Source organism: Parus major, chromosome Z (assembly GCF_001522545.3).
Source record: "Parus major isolate Abel chromosome Z, Parus_major1.1, whole genome shotgun sequence".
Taxonomy (NCBI): domain Eukaryota; kingdom Metazoa; phylum Chordata; class Aves; order Passeriformes; family Paridae; genus Parus; species Parus major.
Genome location: NC_031799.1, coordinates 31240321 through 31256646, shown reverse-complemented (window position 1 = coordinate 31256646; position 16326 = coordinate 31240321). Strand labels below are relative to the sequence as shown.

At 35.9% G+C, this 16326-nt stretch overlaps 1 protein-coding gene across 10 annotated transcripts in view; it reads right to left on the bottom strand.

The window, feature by feature from the left end:
* The window catches only part of CCDC171 (coiled-coil domain containing 171), a 155530-nt gene that overhangs the window by 42975 nt on the left and 96229 nt on the right, over positions 1 to 16326 (bottom strand). For all 10 annotated transcript variants that reach the window (XM_019009210.2, XM_033520642.1, XM_033520640.1 and 7 more), the window contains 2 exons: positions 14670 to 14815; positions 12022 to 12076 (listed from right to left, as the gene is read on the bottom strand). In XM_019009210.2, the coding sequence (XP_018864755.2) occupies positions 12022 to 12076; positions 14670 to 14815 (201 nt within the window). The remainder of the gene's footprint in view (positions 1 to 12021; positions 12077 to 14669; positions 14816 to 16326) is intronic.

Genomic DNA, 16326 nt, shown 5'->3' with positions numbered 1-16326 from the left:
AAGAAAGAAATGCTTGCTTTTTGCGGACTCGGTGTAAGACTTAACGCACTGAGTGGTATTAATGGACTTTAGCGCGGTTTCCAGAGAGGGGGCAGGCCCGGGTTTTCACAAAGCGTGTCCGGGCCGTGTCCGGGCGGTGTCCGGCGGTGTCCGGCGGTGTCCGGGCCGTGTCGGGCAGCCGGACGCGCTCAGCCCGAGCCGCCCGGCGACCCGCGCGCCGTTGGTGTCGCAGTGCCACCTGCCGGCCGCGCGCGGCAGCGCCGGCCGCGCTTTTGTCCTCGGGCACGGCGCGGCACAGCGGGAAGGCCGGAGCGCTCCGGGAAGCGCTTGCAGCGCTGCACTGCCTATCGCAACATGTCGTGCCTCTGTCTGCCGGCACGGACAGCCTGTGGGACGTCCTTAACGCGCACCTTTCCACAGCCACACCGCCGCCTATGTTGGTGCACCGCACCGTGCCACGCACCCATATTTCATTCTATTTAATACAAAATTTACAATGTCTGCCTCCAGGAGATCCCAGTAGTCAGATTATATTCTAATACAGATGGATAGACACACATACAAATATATATTAGTATAAACGAATAGATTAAATCCACTCATTTGGCATACACTGTATCTGTTGAGTAGCAAGAGTGACTACTGCAAAAATAATTTACTGTTTTAATGACCTAATATGCAGTCTAATACTAAGACATATACTGAATATATACTCAAACATATACTGGATGTATTACAAATACATATAAATCAATAGATATACCATTTACTAAGTACTTTTTAATAAATGTCAGTTTTTTATTAGAGGCTGCCTTGCCCACAAGAATGCACTGATCGTGAATTAAAACATAGATCTATTCATTTTAAATCCCAGATTATTTTTCTGTAACCACTTACAAAATTAGAGTCTTGTAAAATGTTGATTATGAGTGAACAGATTTCAAATAATAGTAGAGCCTTTGAAATCTGCTGTGATTGAAAGAAACATGGGAAAATCTACTGATACAAAGAAGAGATTTTATTTTATTCGTTCCTCTGTTCTGTGGGAATAGGGAGCCCTACATTTCCCAAGTTGACCTAAAGAATTCCTGTCAATACCTGTGGCTGCCAAACATATGCACTATGATGCAATTTTTATAACAGGAAAGGTCCTCTACACATTTTTTGCACACATAGTGCACTAGGTTCAGGATATACAGTCCTATGGAACAAACATACTCTCTAGAGTGTTCTGTCAGCATGTGTAATTCTGGTCAGATGTTAACCTTGCTGAATATAACAAAATGCATTGCTTTAAATACACACGCACGCGCACGCACACACACACACACACACACACACACTTGATTTACATTTTTATAGCTTATATATACACACCAACTTTTCAGTGTCTTTGCTGCCAGTATGCACACAGATAAAAGAAAACATTAATGTGGATTAAGGTACTAAGAATTTATCAACATCAAACCACCAGTGTTTTGCCTTCTACCCTTCTGAACCGTAGTCAATAGATCTAAATATTTTACTGCACCCTGGCCAATTCATTGTTTGATGTTTAAAAACTCAAACAGAATCAAAGAAAATTTATTAAATTTCAGCCCCCAAATGAGATACTATTAGCTTTGAAAGTCAAGTTTAACTGCGATATTGATGATTCTCTTTTTTCTGTGACAAAATTCACGAGGGAAATCCCTATGTCAAAGTACAAAAGCAGATTGCTAATACTAGGGGGAACAAAACAATGTATAAGCAATGTAGGTATAATATATACACAATACAGACAGTAGAAGTCCTTTTAACCCTATTAGTTTCAAACTCTCTATTTCGGTATTGGGGTCTGACACTCACTGAACAATAAAATATAAACCTTATTTTTTAAATGGCTGCATTGTGGTAAACAAATGCCATTAATACCACTGCATCAGAAAAGTATGTATTAACTTCTTAGAGAGTGTGATTTTTGATATGACGATTCACAATTAAAAAAATAAATAAGCTTTTTTTTTTGTGCTTGTAAATACTTAGACTGCAGAGAGTACATCTCATTATCAGTATGCATACTGAGAAACTGAAAATTAAGACAGACTTTCCCTTTGGAAAATACTCATGATGATTCAGGAAAAATTTTAAGTACAGAATACTGGATGTATGCTGTACAAATATCACTATATTGTTTCACTAGAAGTGAAAATATTCCAAGTTGCCTACCTGTTCAAGAACTGGAAAGCTATAATGGTCATGCCTGCATGGAATCATGTTGGAGAGACCAGATCTGTATGAAATCTTAGTAAAGAACTAATTCAGTAACTTCTGTCTATTGGCTTTTTGAGATCCAGAAACAAAACAACAGGAGTTGGGAAACTGTACTTATTTGCTCATTCTCTAATGCAAGAAAAACAATATGCACATACAAACTTGCATTACAGAACTACGAGGCAATGGTAAAATGGGTGACTTCATTTCCTTTTTAAAAGAGAGTTTTTTTGGAAGCTCAACAGACAGAAGAACCATCTTATGCAATTAAGCTTTAAAATACAATTTTCAGAGCTTTTTTGTATTTAATGACTTTTTTTTTCCCCTCTGTATGAAATCTAAATTTTGTCTGAAAGGTCTCCTGAGGCTAGAGAGCTTTATGTTCAAATCTAAAACACCTAATCATCTAATCTGGCTTATTGCAATGATCAAAAATGTCTAAAACCAGTTTCACTTCCCTATGCTCTAAAATTAATATAGAGAAAAATTACATAAATTTATATTTATCCAATGTTAGTGGTTTTGGCCATTTCTGATTTTGGTAAACATAATTTTAGTTGAGACTGAAAAGTTACAAGAATGATTTTATACAGAGTAAATTATCATGACCATGCTTCTAAATACGATCATTATATTTTTCTTTTAGCTTAGATATATATAAATACTATCTGAAAACAGTATTTGCCTGAAAACAGGCAAAATCACAAATGGATCCACACTCTTCTACAATACTCATAGCATTTTAAAGTAAAGCAGAAGAGTGACTTATGACAGTGTTTAACTTTTTAATTAATTAGGAGAGCAACAAAGAAGACAACACTATAGCCACTCAATTTAAAATCAATAAAGTACTCATTAATTCAGATCAAAGCTGAAACTGAATAATAAACTGAAGTTACATTATTGACTGAACCAAGGTCTAGAATTTGATGGGCTAATTCTGTATGTCCAAAAATGAACTTTAAAATTTTCTGCTGCTCAAGTTAATAATAGTTTTGTCTACAGTCCACTCCAGCTCTCACTTTGGTTTTTCCAAGCACAGTTTGAGGTGGGTATATCCAGTTATGCCAATAGAGGTATGGTACTAAACACTAGAAAGTTGTAAATGATATTAGAATGTGCTCAGCCCTTCCTAATGACTTTTCCCAGTTGCTATTTGACTGGTACAACAAACCTGAGATTTTAATCTTTATTTTGTTCCTAATGAAATGCTTTCTTATGGTGAAAAAGAATATAAAATTATTTATATATATAAACTTCACAGTGTAAGCTATATGCAAGAACACTTTGTAAGTTCAAAGTTCACCAACCCTATACTAAAAAAATACTTATTTTTGGGCTTATTTTTCTTTAATTTCCTACTCATTTTAAATAGCATATCACCTGCAATTTAAAGAACAGAACAAGATTTGATGAGAAGTGAATTGAAAAGAGTGCTTTAATTTGTTTGTCCTTGAGATGACCATATTGCTTATATAACAGAAGCTGCAAAGACAGAAATCATTCTAAAAGAGCAAAATGGTTTCTACCACACTGCTATGTGTTCTGCATGTGTGACATACAATAGACAAAAAATGAGTTTAGAGCTTTTTAAGTAGAAGAAAGCAGTTTGAACATAAATCTTAGTCTTACCCACAGTCTTGCAAGTATGTGACTGATTTAGCTTCATAGTGTCAATACCTCCATGGCAGCATGTACACTGGGGGCCACATTACACAGATTAAGAATACTGGACAGAGTCCTTTGCCATGGGAAGCATTTTACCAGAAGTAAGTTACATAGCAGCTGCTTTAAGAAGGCAAGTCTTTGTTGTACAAATGATCATAGAACTAAGAAGAATAATAAAAAAATTACATACATTGTTGGAGAGAATTAAACCTTCAAGAACACTTCCTATTTTTCTCATGTTTAGTATGAATTGTTAAAAGTTTTCTTACTCTATATTAAAAATACATGTGAATATACAGGAAGGAAGTTGCACCAACAATAATAATACTGAATAGTTTTGATAGCAGTAGTTCTTCAAGTTGCTGATACAGATTCTTTTCCTCATTATACATTCATATACTTTGGGCTCTCTAGTGATCAACCTAAGTGTTATTCATTTAAGGGAATACAGACCCCAAATGATTTGCTGCAAGATTTGACACAAGAATATCCAAAGAAGTACATCCCACAGCACCCTGTTAAATCATAGTCAATTTGTTAATATTGGTTGCTCTTAACACCAGTCTGAGTCTGCTCTGAAAGTAAGAAAATTACTACAAAAAGTATATATTTGTCTTATTGAATGAGGGCCTGTATAATTTAAGATACAGTATTTTCTATCAGGATGTTTCAACAATCAATGATTTTAGCACTCCAGAAGTAAAGAGACTGCCTGTGACTAGACTGTATCTTAAACTGAAGGCACTTATAACCAACCACCTAAAGACTGGAGAATTATAGACACAATTAGAGAGAAAATGAGGTGACAAATGGTATTTGGAACCAAATTAGTCAATTGAGCTGCAAAAACACCCCACCAAAGCTTTCTTTTTTTTTCCCCTGAGAGGGGTGAAAAGAAAACTACACCAAATTACAATGTATTTTGCTTAAACAAGAATGTCATACAGGTGGGAAAGGGAAACAATTGGATGGGTATCTTTTATGTGGCCATCACAGTTAGGTTTGAGTAGTCATTAAAAGCCATCAGATCATTGCACATTCATTCATCAAAAGAAGAAATAGAAATTCAAGGGTCTGACTTCTGTTGATAGTGGAGGTTTAAATAGCATTTTGGCATACCTTAGTGTAGGTGGCCATACATTATCACAATTAGTTATACCGAATATTTACCTCAATAGAATAACTACTGAAAATTTCTGTATTAGCAAACTGATTCAGTGACTATCCTTTCTGATTACTGACATACAAATCTGTATTTAATTACAAAACAAGCCATTTCACAGGTGGTTTCTAGGAAAGCATTAATTGCTTTATAACAGTGTTTGTGTAAGGAGACATATCTCATAAAACTGATGTTTTGTGTTTGATGTGCTTGGCTTTTTTTTTGGCTTTTTTTTTTCCCTTCAAGACTAGTCAAGATTATGGAAATTAATTTTCAGAGCAGAGTACCATCCCAGATTTACCTATAAGATAAATTCAAGATTTCTTACATTACTACATACACACACTACATGGTCTGTTGAATAAGATGTTCATTTGATCCAGAGTTGTTTTTTTGCAAATGTTGACCACAGCAACTAAGCTTCTCTGAGCAGCAAGATGGGCACTAGAATACATCCCCTATTAAAAGATTTCAGTGACCTTGGGCTTAAAAGGAAACTGTGTCTGGAGAAAATAACAGTTAATTAATTTAATAATTCCACAATTCTCCAATGATTTCTCCTTACTCAAGGCAAACTATACTCAAGTATTCAGCCTTTAAAAAACCTAAAAATGCAACAAAAACCCCACCTCAACCAACCAAAACAAGCAAACAATCCCCCACAAAAAAACAAAAAAATCATCCTAATACCAACAAGGAAAACCAAAAGATAAAGGCAAATGCATCCTGAAATTAGTTATTTAGATATGTCCAAACCGAAACAGTTAAGCGCATGGATATGACATTCGGCAATGTCTTATCTTTACTTTGTGAAGGTTTTTAAATCCCTCTTGAGCTGGAGTACCATTTTTAGCTTGGCTAGGTCAGAATGACACTGAACAATATGAGTGATGACACACTAGATAGCTATATGGACAGAGTTGTCATCAGCAAGCCAGCTGTGCTAACACCTGTATGTCCTGCACAACTGATCTTTAGGAACACGGATCAAGAAAGTCAGATTGCTAGGAGGGGAAACAAAAGTCATTCATCAAACACTGAAATTAAGAAGCATTCATTTGAGATGGAAGAGGAGAAAAATAAGTATTTTGACTGCATTTTTTTTCTTAACACAGAGAAATAATAGCTGATTTCCTATTGTAAACTTCCTACAGGAGGTATTTAGAATTTTAACAACTGGGTTTTCTTTGTGATTTTTTTGCATGTACACATACTCACTGTTTCAATAGACTTGTCATAGGGCCAGTTGAGAACAACCCAGGACCACAGTGATGGACAGACTTTGAGCACACACACAAGTAGGCTTCACTCTTACTATTATGTGTCTAACACACAGAAAAGCCTAATGAACTCTTGGGAGTTTCATTAGGTTAGGAAAAAAATTTAGATCACTAAAACAAGGGCTTTTAAATCATTACTGATATAACTAAATAATAGGATGGACTATAGATCCCAGTTAAATGAGAGAAATGTGGCTTATCAGTATACCTGAATGTGTCAGGTCATATCTACTGGAGTCTGACTGAGACAGCTAACTTAAGTCTCGTAAGTGTTCTCTTCTTCCAGGACCTGATCAATTTGTGGTCTCCTTGCTGCAACTAACAATTATTGACACTTACACTTTGTGTTTTTACAGATGTAGTCACTTGTATATGGACTTAAACCTATAGTAAATTAATTCCTTGCAGGCCATAAAACTGTCATCATAAGGAAATGCATTTCATTGCTATGGACCACATTAGAAATAACAATCTACTGCTAAAACCTTACTAATTCTCAAGTATTCAATGGCCCCACTCCATCTCCAACTGTATTATAAAACTGTATTATATGTGCTGTATTATAAAAACTCAAACCATTAAATTAGACAAAGAAAGGTAGTTCTGCCTTTGTGTATCCACAAATATATAGCTGGATGGATGATATAGTGTTCATATTTTTATTTCAACCGATAGAATCATAGGACCAGATCTTAGAAACAGACAGTTTAGGGGCATTTCAGAGGAGGCAACAGGGGTGGCAGTGAGGCAATGAAACACAATAGTGGAAGGAATTCAAGGCATGACTGCTGACAGGTCTGCATGGAAGTTGTTTTGGTAGCTAGCATATGAACCTTTCAATCAGCAGAAATTAAGTGCACTACAGAAGTGGACAAAGAGTAATTCTTCTGACCAAGTGCCAGAAGGAAAGGAGCATACTGGGTAGCTGTTTTTATCCCTGACGTGTCCCCAAAGTGTCAGAATTAGTAGGTTGCTAAGTGGTATTGGGAAAAATAAAGAGAACATTGTATTGTATTAACATGCTAAAACAGCCAAACCCTAAGCAGCAAGGACAGGCTGAAAACTATGATAGACTAAGCTTGTCAAGATTTTGATAGTCAAGAGTACAAGGAGAAACAGTTTTCTGTTGCTGTGAAGGTTGGCTCACTAGAATGACTTCCCATGGTGGTGTGTAGCACAGGCTAAAGAGAGAAAAGGAATTCAGGCAGGCTGAAAAGGAGGCAGCTGTAGCAGTGTACCAGGTGCAGCCTCTGTGAGAACAGATGAGTGCATGACAAAGTTGGTTCCAGACACCTCTGGTTCCAGACCCACCACAGGTCACAGATAAGCCCCACAGTCCTGCTGGCAGCCCCTCTGTGAAAATGAATTTAGAAGTGAGAAAAACCCACCACACCGGGAGAAAAGGAGGGAAGAAAAAGACTGAATATCAAAGTCCGAGAAGAAGTGGGGCAGAAACACTTAAGGCACTGGATTAGGTATTTCCTTATAGCACAGAGGAATATGTTAGAACATATATCCGCACCATATTCTATGAAGGATCCCATGCCAGAGCAGGTCCAGGAAATCCTTCAGGATAGTTCCCAAAGGAATGGGAGTCCATGGAGAGTCCACGCTGAAGCAGATAGTTTTGAAAGATGGCAGCCCACATGGAGGACCCATGGTGATGCAAGAAACAGCATGAGGAGGTAGGAGCAGCAGAGAGGACTTGCTGTGGACTGACTGCAAACCCCTGTGCCTCATTGCATGGAGCAGAGCGATCAAAAGTGAAGCTAAGATTAAAAGGTAGGTTAATGCTAATTTTTTAATTGTTTCTAACTCTTCAAATCAACTTCAAAAAAAAAAACCAAAATAATTTTCCCAAGTTAGCTGTTTGACATGTGACAATTACTATGCAATGTCTATCTAGATCTCAACACATGAGCTTTCTCATCCTGTTTTGTCCCCTTGTCCTCTTGAGGAGGACTGAGAGAGCATCTTGGTGGGCATCTGGCTGCTGGCCAAGGCTAACCCAAAAAAAGCATTCAAACTGAGTAGCAACACAAGCGGAAGGCCGAAGATTTTAGCAGAGATAGTGTAAAATTATTTCTTCCTCTGATGGGATTACAGGATCATAGAATATTCTGAGCTGGAAAGGACCCACAAAGATCATGAAGTCTGCTCTTAAAAGACTGGCCCATACAGGGATTGAACCCACAACCTTGGAATTATTGCCATAACTATTAGATGGTTAACAACACATGTTAAAGAATCTAGTTATAGAAAATTTACAGATCTGTTTAAACAACCAGAATATTAAGAAATAAAGAAAAAATTAATAATGAAATGCAGTTTATCAGCAAGCATAACAAGGGTTTATTAATAACAAAAATAACCTCAACTTTTTGAGGGGACAGTATTTCAAGAAATAACTTACTTTTCATACATAAAAAAAGGACTGCCCAAACTGTCTTTAAAATAAGACATGTTCTTAAATAATTTTTCTTTTTATTAGAAGACTTTTAAAGAAAATTATTTATGTTTGAACTTCAAGTAGATGGAATTTCCTTTCCTCTTTCTGTCAGTAAAATTTTATTTATTTTTGTTATAATTTTGCTATTACCTTTTAGTAATCTTCAGTATTTTGAGAATAAAACTGAACCAAACCACAATCCTCTTGAGGTCTCTGTTTGTTCTTGGTGATACTCTGTTTTGATGTTTTAATTTGTTAAAACATCCACTTTGCATTTAGATATTTGTCCATAGTATTTAGATGGTATAAGATGAAGAAAGATCTCTTATTTTATCAGGAACCTTTGTGGAAATAATTCATCTCCAGGAATAGGATAAAGATAGCTAATGCAACAAGACCCAGGGTAAAACAAAAAATAACCTTCTAAAGAACATCTTGTAATTTATGAAGGACATGAAACTAGTTGCTAAAAATATTTTCTGTCTTAGCATATCTAGTGCTCAAGTTCTTTAACAGTTATGCTTCATAAATATTCATGAAGATTAAAAAGGTATCTCTGCAGTAGTCTTGAAAGAATCATTCTGGACACAAGCATGCCCAAGCCCTTTTTGGCAAAGTGAAGTGTATGATACTAGACATCAGTCACAGTGAGGGGCAGAAAGGGGTGTGAATGATCCCTGGTCTAGTGGTATATTCGAAGCATGCACAAAAATTGTTTCCCTTGGCTCTGATTTCTCTTACTTTTGTTTGCTGAATGTTACACCTTGGTATACCCAAAGGCAGATGATCTAGTGTGTACATTGCTGACTTCTGGAATTCTTGTAGGGATAGAATATGGAGAGGAATGGGGCCACTTTAATGGATCAGAGTATACTGTCTTATCCTAAGTCTAACTAAGATTACTAAGGATGTCTGTAAAATCCCTCTGAGATCAATAGGTAAAAATTTAGCATTATGCATTAATAATAGAGATCCTGAAGTGATGTAGTGGAATTTTGTGGATATTTGATCATGAATACATCAACACAGAAATACTGAAACCTTAAATTTCAAACTCCACTAAGTAAAGCTGCAGTTAATAGTAGTACTTGTCCAATTTCAGTTGATTCTGAACTTTACCCATTTTCTTTTGATTTCTTTACTTAAAACAAAAGTAATTCCCAGAATTTCTAGTGGAGAAAAAACAGCTTGTGGTTCCTTTACTAGTATGTAATTCTTCATGTTCTGATTTTTTTACTGTGTGGGAAACCTTTTCAGAACAACAGTGTAAACTTTATAGTTTACACATAAACCATGTTTACTAATGCTAGGTAATTAGTTACTATTATGATGTAGGGTTTACATTTCAGATACTTCCCAAACAGAATCAATAATTTCCTTTTGTTCTTCTAGGAGAAATAGTATGTCAAATTTTAAATTATTTACAATCAATTTTTTTAGTTCCTGCTGAAAGAAGCATCCTGACATTTCTAATTCTTATGTTTTCCTCATTCTTTAGGTTGACAAACCAGAAAGGATAAATTGTTTTTCTACTCATTAATGTTCTATGTGGGCCTAAAAACTATGTACATCAAGAATTAAGAAGCAATAAGATAACTAAAATTTTCAAACAAAAGATGGCTGTTGCTCAATTAATTTACTGCATTGGGTTAATCAGTACTAAGCATGTGACCTTCTCTACAGCCTTTCCCCAAACACTTCAATCCTTGTGCATATAATGGCATTGCTTTTAAAACCAAAATATAACCTTGCAATCCAAAACAATAAATTCTGAATGCCAAGGACATTACATGTATCTCTTGCTGCAAAAACACAACACTTTCTGCGTGACATAAATTTTTAAGCTTAAAAGAAGCCAGTATGAAAAAGGTGAGGACAAAAAGCAAGACAGTCTCTACCAGCAGAGTTTGCTGCAACTAAAACACACAGTTTTAGGTTCTGTCACTTTCTTGAACATTAAAGAAAAGAGAAACTTGAAAAAAAGTATCTGAAAATTAAATTAGTTTTGGTGAACACAGAAACTAAAATGAAGAATAGATTCCCATGTTGCTGTGAATTCAAGATGTGATAAGGGAAATTAACGCTCCAAGGTAATAAAAACACTTATTTTGCTCTGTGTTTCTCTAGACTAAAAAACAGTTATAAAAAATCAACAACTAGAGCTACAGTTAAAAACAGTCCTTTTGACTAAATAATTAATATTAAAGCTTTGTTGGACTTTAAAATAATGTTATACCAGGGCAAAATTGTGCAATTCAAAGAGACTACTTAAGGTTATTATGCAATTTTAAAAAAAATCCTAAAAATATCATGGAAGTTTCTGACTACAGGTTACAACTTACTGTCTTTTCCTTATGTTTTATCATGTATCAAATATTAAAGTAGCATGTGTGAGGTGCCCCCGCCCAGGGAGGCAGAGATTCAGTTTCAGATAAGGATTGTTAAAGTGAGAGGCGTGGCTGTAAACTCAGCTGGTGTGAATTCTGAACTTCTGCTTTGGGAGCTGGACCCTGTGAGCCCTGGAAGAGCTGCCCCACCCCAGAGTCCTCATGGGGTGTCAGCCCAGGAGTTCTGGTTGGGTTTGAGCCCCTGGGGTTTCTCCCTTGCTGTGTTCCTAGTGGTCCCTGACCCTGAACTCCACCCTGGTTCTGTCCCTCAAAACCCAGGGCTCTCTGTCTCTGGATCTGAGTTTGTTCCTGTGCTGAATAAATGGTTTCATGAACAGAAGCCCGTCTTGTTTGTGTCCCATGCTGGTTCCTGGTAACTGTAGCTTCTCTGGAGGTGATCCTGCAGCTGTGGAACACAACAAGCATGCACAAAGCCATGTGTTTTATGGCCACCATGCATGTGACATCACCAAAAGACCTCTGACTTAATGGCACAGACTTAACTCCATAGAAATTGTCAGCCCTTTGGATGTTCAGCAGTCTTCACTTGGTAACCAGAAATACTGCTTACAGTGATTAAGGGAAGGCAAGTGGATTTTGTAGTAAGTTTTGTAGTAAGACATAAGAAGTTTGTGTACTACAAAATTGTATTTTATTTCACTAAAAATGATTAGTATTTTTAGGATAAAAGAAGTTGAAGGTGGAAATAAACACTAAGAAATAAACACCTTAAAATTTCTACTCCTTCAATGAGCAAAAGCAGTGGTAAAACTTCAATAAGTCTAGAAATACAAATCAGAGGAATCATTTTAAAATTCTTACCTTATGAAGAGTGTCTTCCACAGCTTTCATATGACTAATGATCAAGTCTATGTCTCTATTACAAGAGAAAAAAAAAGGTAGATCATAGAACTGAACCTCACCTGATTTAGAAATTAATTTTCCGCTTTTTAACTATCATGTCTTTTCAAATAATTGTTGATAATTCAAATTATTATGTTTTTGTCTCTCCTTTTTATATCCACAATGCAAACCTTAAAAAATAGTTCATGTACCACTATTTGGCATATTTCCATATGAAATTTGTTTCTATTGTAGACTAGCAATTAAACTAGTTTTATTATCAGCATATTAATGAAAAACAGTTGTGTTCTTGGAGAGTTTTAGGTGTAAAAGGCATGTGGAATGGAGTCTTCTAGCAGGAAGAGAATACATTCTCATACATTTCCAAAATAAGTCCAGCCAAGAATCATATCCTTACAAAAGGGAGTATTCTCTAATGACCTACTGTAGATTAGGGTTTCAGTAAGAAAGACAGCTCTCATCAGCTATGCTGTCATGAAAAACCTTGGCCTCAATTCATGATTGAGAGAAATAGAATTGAAGTTACATAATACTGTATGACTAAGGAGAAAAGACAGCATGACCAACAAAACACCACAGAAGTCAAACAGATTCCATGGTAGAAAAGCTAATATACCTCAATATTCCAGGACTGTCTCTTATTTTGCCAGCTATGTGTGTATTTTGTTTGAGCTTTCAGAACACCTAAACCAGAATCCAGAGAATCAGTATGATTTAGGCTGGAAAAGACCCATAAGATCACTGAGTCCAACCATTATCTTAGCATTGCCCAGCCCACCATGTTCCCAAGGGCCACATCTACACATCTTTTAAATACCTCCAGACTCCACAACTTCCCTGGGCAGCCTGTCCCAATGCTTGACAACTCTTTCAGGAGACAATCTTTTCCTAATATCCAATGTAAACCTCTCTTGGTACAACCTGAGGCCATTTCCTCTTGTCCTATTACTTGTTACTTGGGAGAACAGACCAAGCCCCACTTCACTACAACTTCCTTTTGGTTAGCTATAGAGAGCAATAAGGTCTTCCCTTGGCCTCTTTTTCTCCAGTCAAAATCATGGCATTCTTCCCCATGGAATGACATCTGCCCTCATTTCTTGATTCATACTATCTCAACAGAAAATACAGGAATGTGGCTAGAAGAGTAGAATTGGCTTTTACATTCCTAATAAAGCCACATAGATTTTTCTCTTTTCAGGATCCCACCTTTCTTTGTATTAGATTGACAGGGTACTGGGTTGCTGGCTGGGTTTAAACCACAACACAGAGAAATTACCAGAAAGACTACTATTTTTTTGTCAGGTTCACTGTTTCCGACACTTTTATTAATATTGCTTCTTACTCAGAAGAAAAGTGGAAGGAACTGCTAGCCACCACTACCAGAAAATCAAGGCAGAAAATCTCCTTCTCAGAAGAAGCTAGATATCTAGCTGTCTTTTACAGCTCTACAAAAATTTGGGAAAGAAGTTGAAAGACACCCATGCACTGTCTACAATCACTTAGGTCATGGAATGGAAATTAAAATTAGAGTTTCTGGGTAGGACCAGAGTCTATTTGCCTACTTTGCTTACATGTTCCAAAGGAAGAAAACAACACTTGCACTTTCATGAAGAATTGATAGAACCATGACTGGTTTGGAGTTTTCACATTTAAAAAACATTTTCTGAATATAAGAATGGCCATAGAATGATCCTTACTGGAGTGCATAAAATAGGTTGGGGCAGGATGAAAATGAAAAGGCTTTTGAGAAAAAATCTTTCTTTGGGTCATAATCTGCTTTGATACACTTATACCAAATAATGTTTGTCATTCTAATTAGCTTGTTAAACATATCACTGATAACTATACTAATTACATTATTTTGCTGGTACATAAGCCCCTTAAAGCTTCTAAGCTATTGTTCTTCAGATGTCAAACCTACCACAGGTATAATGAGAAATTTTAATTTTAAATTGAACTTTTTTTAAATCTTGGCCATGGACCAATATTATTCAAAGTGCATACTACTGTAGCAGTAATAGATAACAGAGTCTGAAAGGATTTATAATTTTATCTGACTATATAACTCTAAGAGGTTAGTAATAATCTCATTCAAGTCAATGGAACAGCTTTTGACTACCAATACTTTCAAAAATGGTCCCTGAACATTTCCTTCCACTCTTCAATTTATAGTAAAAAAAGGCATGGGGCTTACATCAAATCTAAAACTCTCTGAAATCAGCAGAAATATCTACACTATTCCACAGATAAGTCTAGGTCCATAATTGATTTCAGCCCCTTTAGAACAATCATTTCTTAAACAAACAGAATGTGAAGGCTCTACCAAAGAGATGTTGTCAAATCAGTAAGGTAATTGGCAGACAAAATGCTTATGCATTTTGGACCAAGTATTTGTAGCACTGTTATGGGATAACTACAGAAAACACAACATGTAGTATCTTAAACTAACAGTTTTCTTTTTCGAAGACTATCACTGAATTTCAAAGAGAGGCAGATGTACTTTTGTTTTCTAGCATTACATTAGCCAAGGCTAAAACCCCGTGCATGAAAGTAAGAATTGATCTTTTGTCCGTTTTAAGTGATCTCCCCAAGGTCCCAGTGCTCACTTCGCTGCCACGCAGAGGGCACTCTCTGTTTCACGGATGCTCTCGCTCAGTCGACGCTTGTCCTGCTCCAGCTGGGTAAGAAGTCTATTTTGCTGACGCAGAAATCGATCTCTTCTTCTCAGCTCCACCGTTGCCTCGGAGAGACTCTGCAAGCAGACAGAAAGCAGAGTTACTTGTCAGCCCAAATAATTAACTTCAGTTTATGCCATAGGCTATTAAACAAAGTGGAAAACAGACTGACTGTGTAGTAGATTTGGACCATTGCATACTAAGGTTTTATGAATCCTCGAGCAAAAACATTACCTTAAAAAAAAATTACGACTCAGAAACCCCCAGTTTTTAGTATATTGACTGTGTACAAATATATTTAGAAAATAAAATTATTTTTTGATCAAGCATGGACATACACTATGCTATAATTACTATAGTTAAAAATACCAGATCTAAACATGAAGGAAATAATCAAGAGAACAGCTCTAAAGAACACAGAATATTCTCAAAACTTAATTTAAAATAAACATTAAAGAAAAGAATTCACAAAGAAAAGGAATAACCACAGAGGCATTTATTTAAATATTCTGCACTGTTCAGAAATTTCAGTAGAATGAATAATCTCATATTCTCTGTTAGTGCATCAAGTACAATCTATTTTATGCTGCTTTCACTATTTTAACGTTAGTTTCCCAATATGCAAAATAGCATGTGTATTTTTAAAACATTTCTCTCTGGCTTAGAATTAACACAACATGCTTTAATCAATTCAGATTAATCCAACAGATGAAAAATAGCACACAGGACTAATTAATACAGAATCTGGCTGGTTGCTACTCCTTTCTGCTCAGATAAAACAATACATTTATAGGCTGGAGTATTAATAATTTGATTTCATAATTTTTTACATGTTACATTTTACTTACAGCTGTTAATTGCCTTTTTAGAAAGAAATTATAATAGGTGGTTATAAACATTCTTTTACACATAGCATATTTCCTGATAGATTCTAAAATACAGAAGAGAAAGCTTCATAATTGCAACACTGAGCTCTTGCACACCTGTTTTTCAAAATTTATGCGTACATTTTCTGCTAAAATTCTAAGAATGCCCTGCATAATTTTTATTTGTACAAATGTGTACTTGCCCTGGACTGTGGAACACAGAGATGTACTATGCTGTGGATAAGTATGAAGAACAGTATATAGAAAATGCTGATAAAAATTTGGAGGGTGCTGAAAACTCAACTAATCTGAAGAAGTTTCAGACCTGCTTAAGGGTCAGAGGCACTTCAAAAAGCATTATGATAGATAAAATTTCTATAAAAGAGCAATCTACAGCATAGGCCTGCAAAATAAACTGTGATCTGTGGACTGGCATAATCTTCTAACATTTCTAAAGAGAAAAGGCATCCAGTTACTTCAATGGTGGAGTATTTTGAAGGTACAGCACCATTACTTGAACTCTTGTTCAGGAATTTACAAAATCTAGGCTGAAATTAATCACAACTGTAAGGAAAAAAAACAAGTCTATTTAAGAAACTCTAAACACAGAAATGTTAGTACTATTTTTGTTCAAATGACTGCAGGTTGAATAATTCTACTTTGACTCTTATGTTCTTATTTTCAATAAACAACTGCTATACTTTCCCTAAGAAAATATGAAC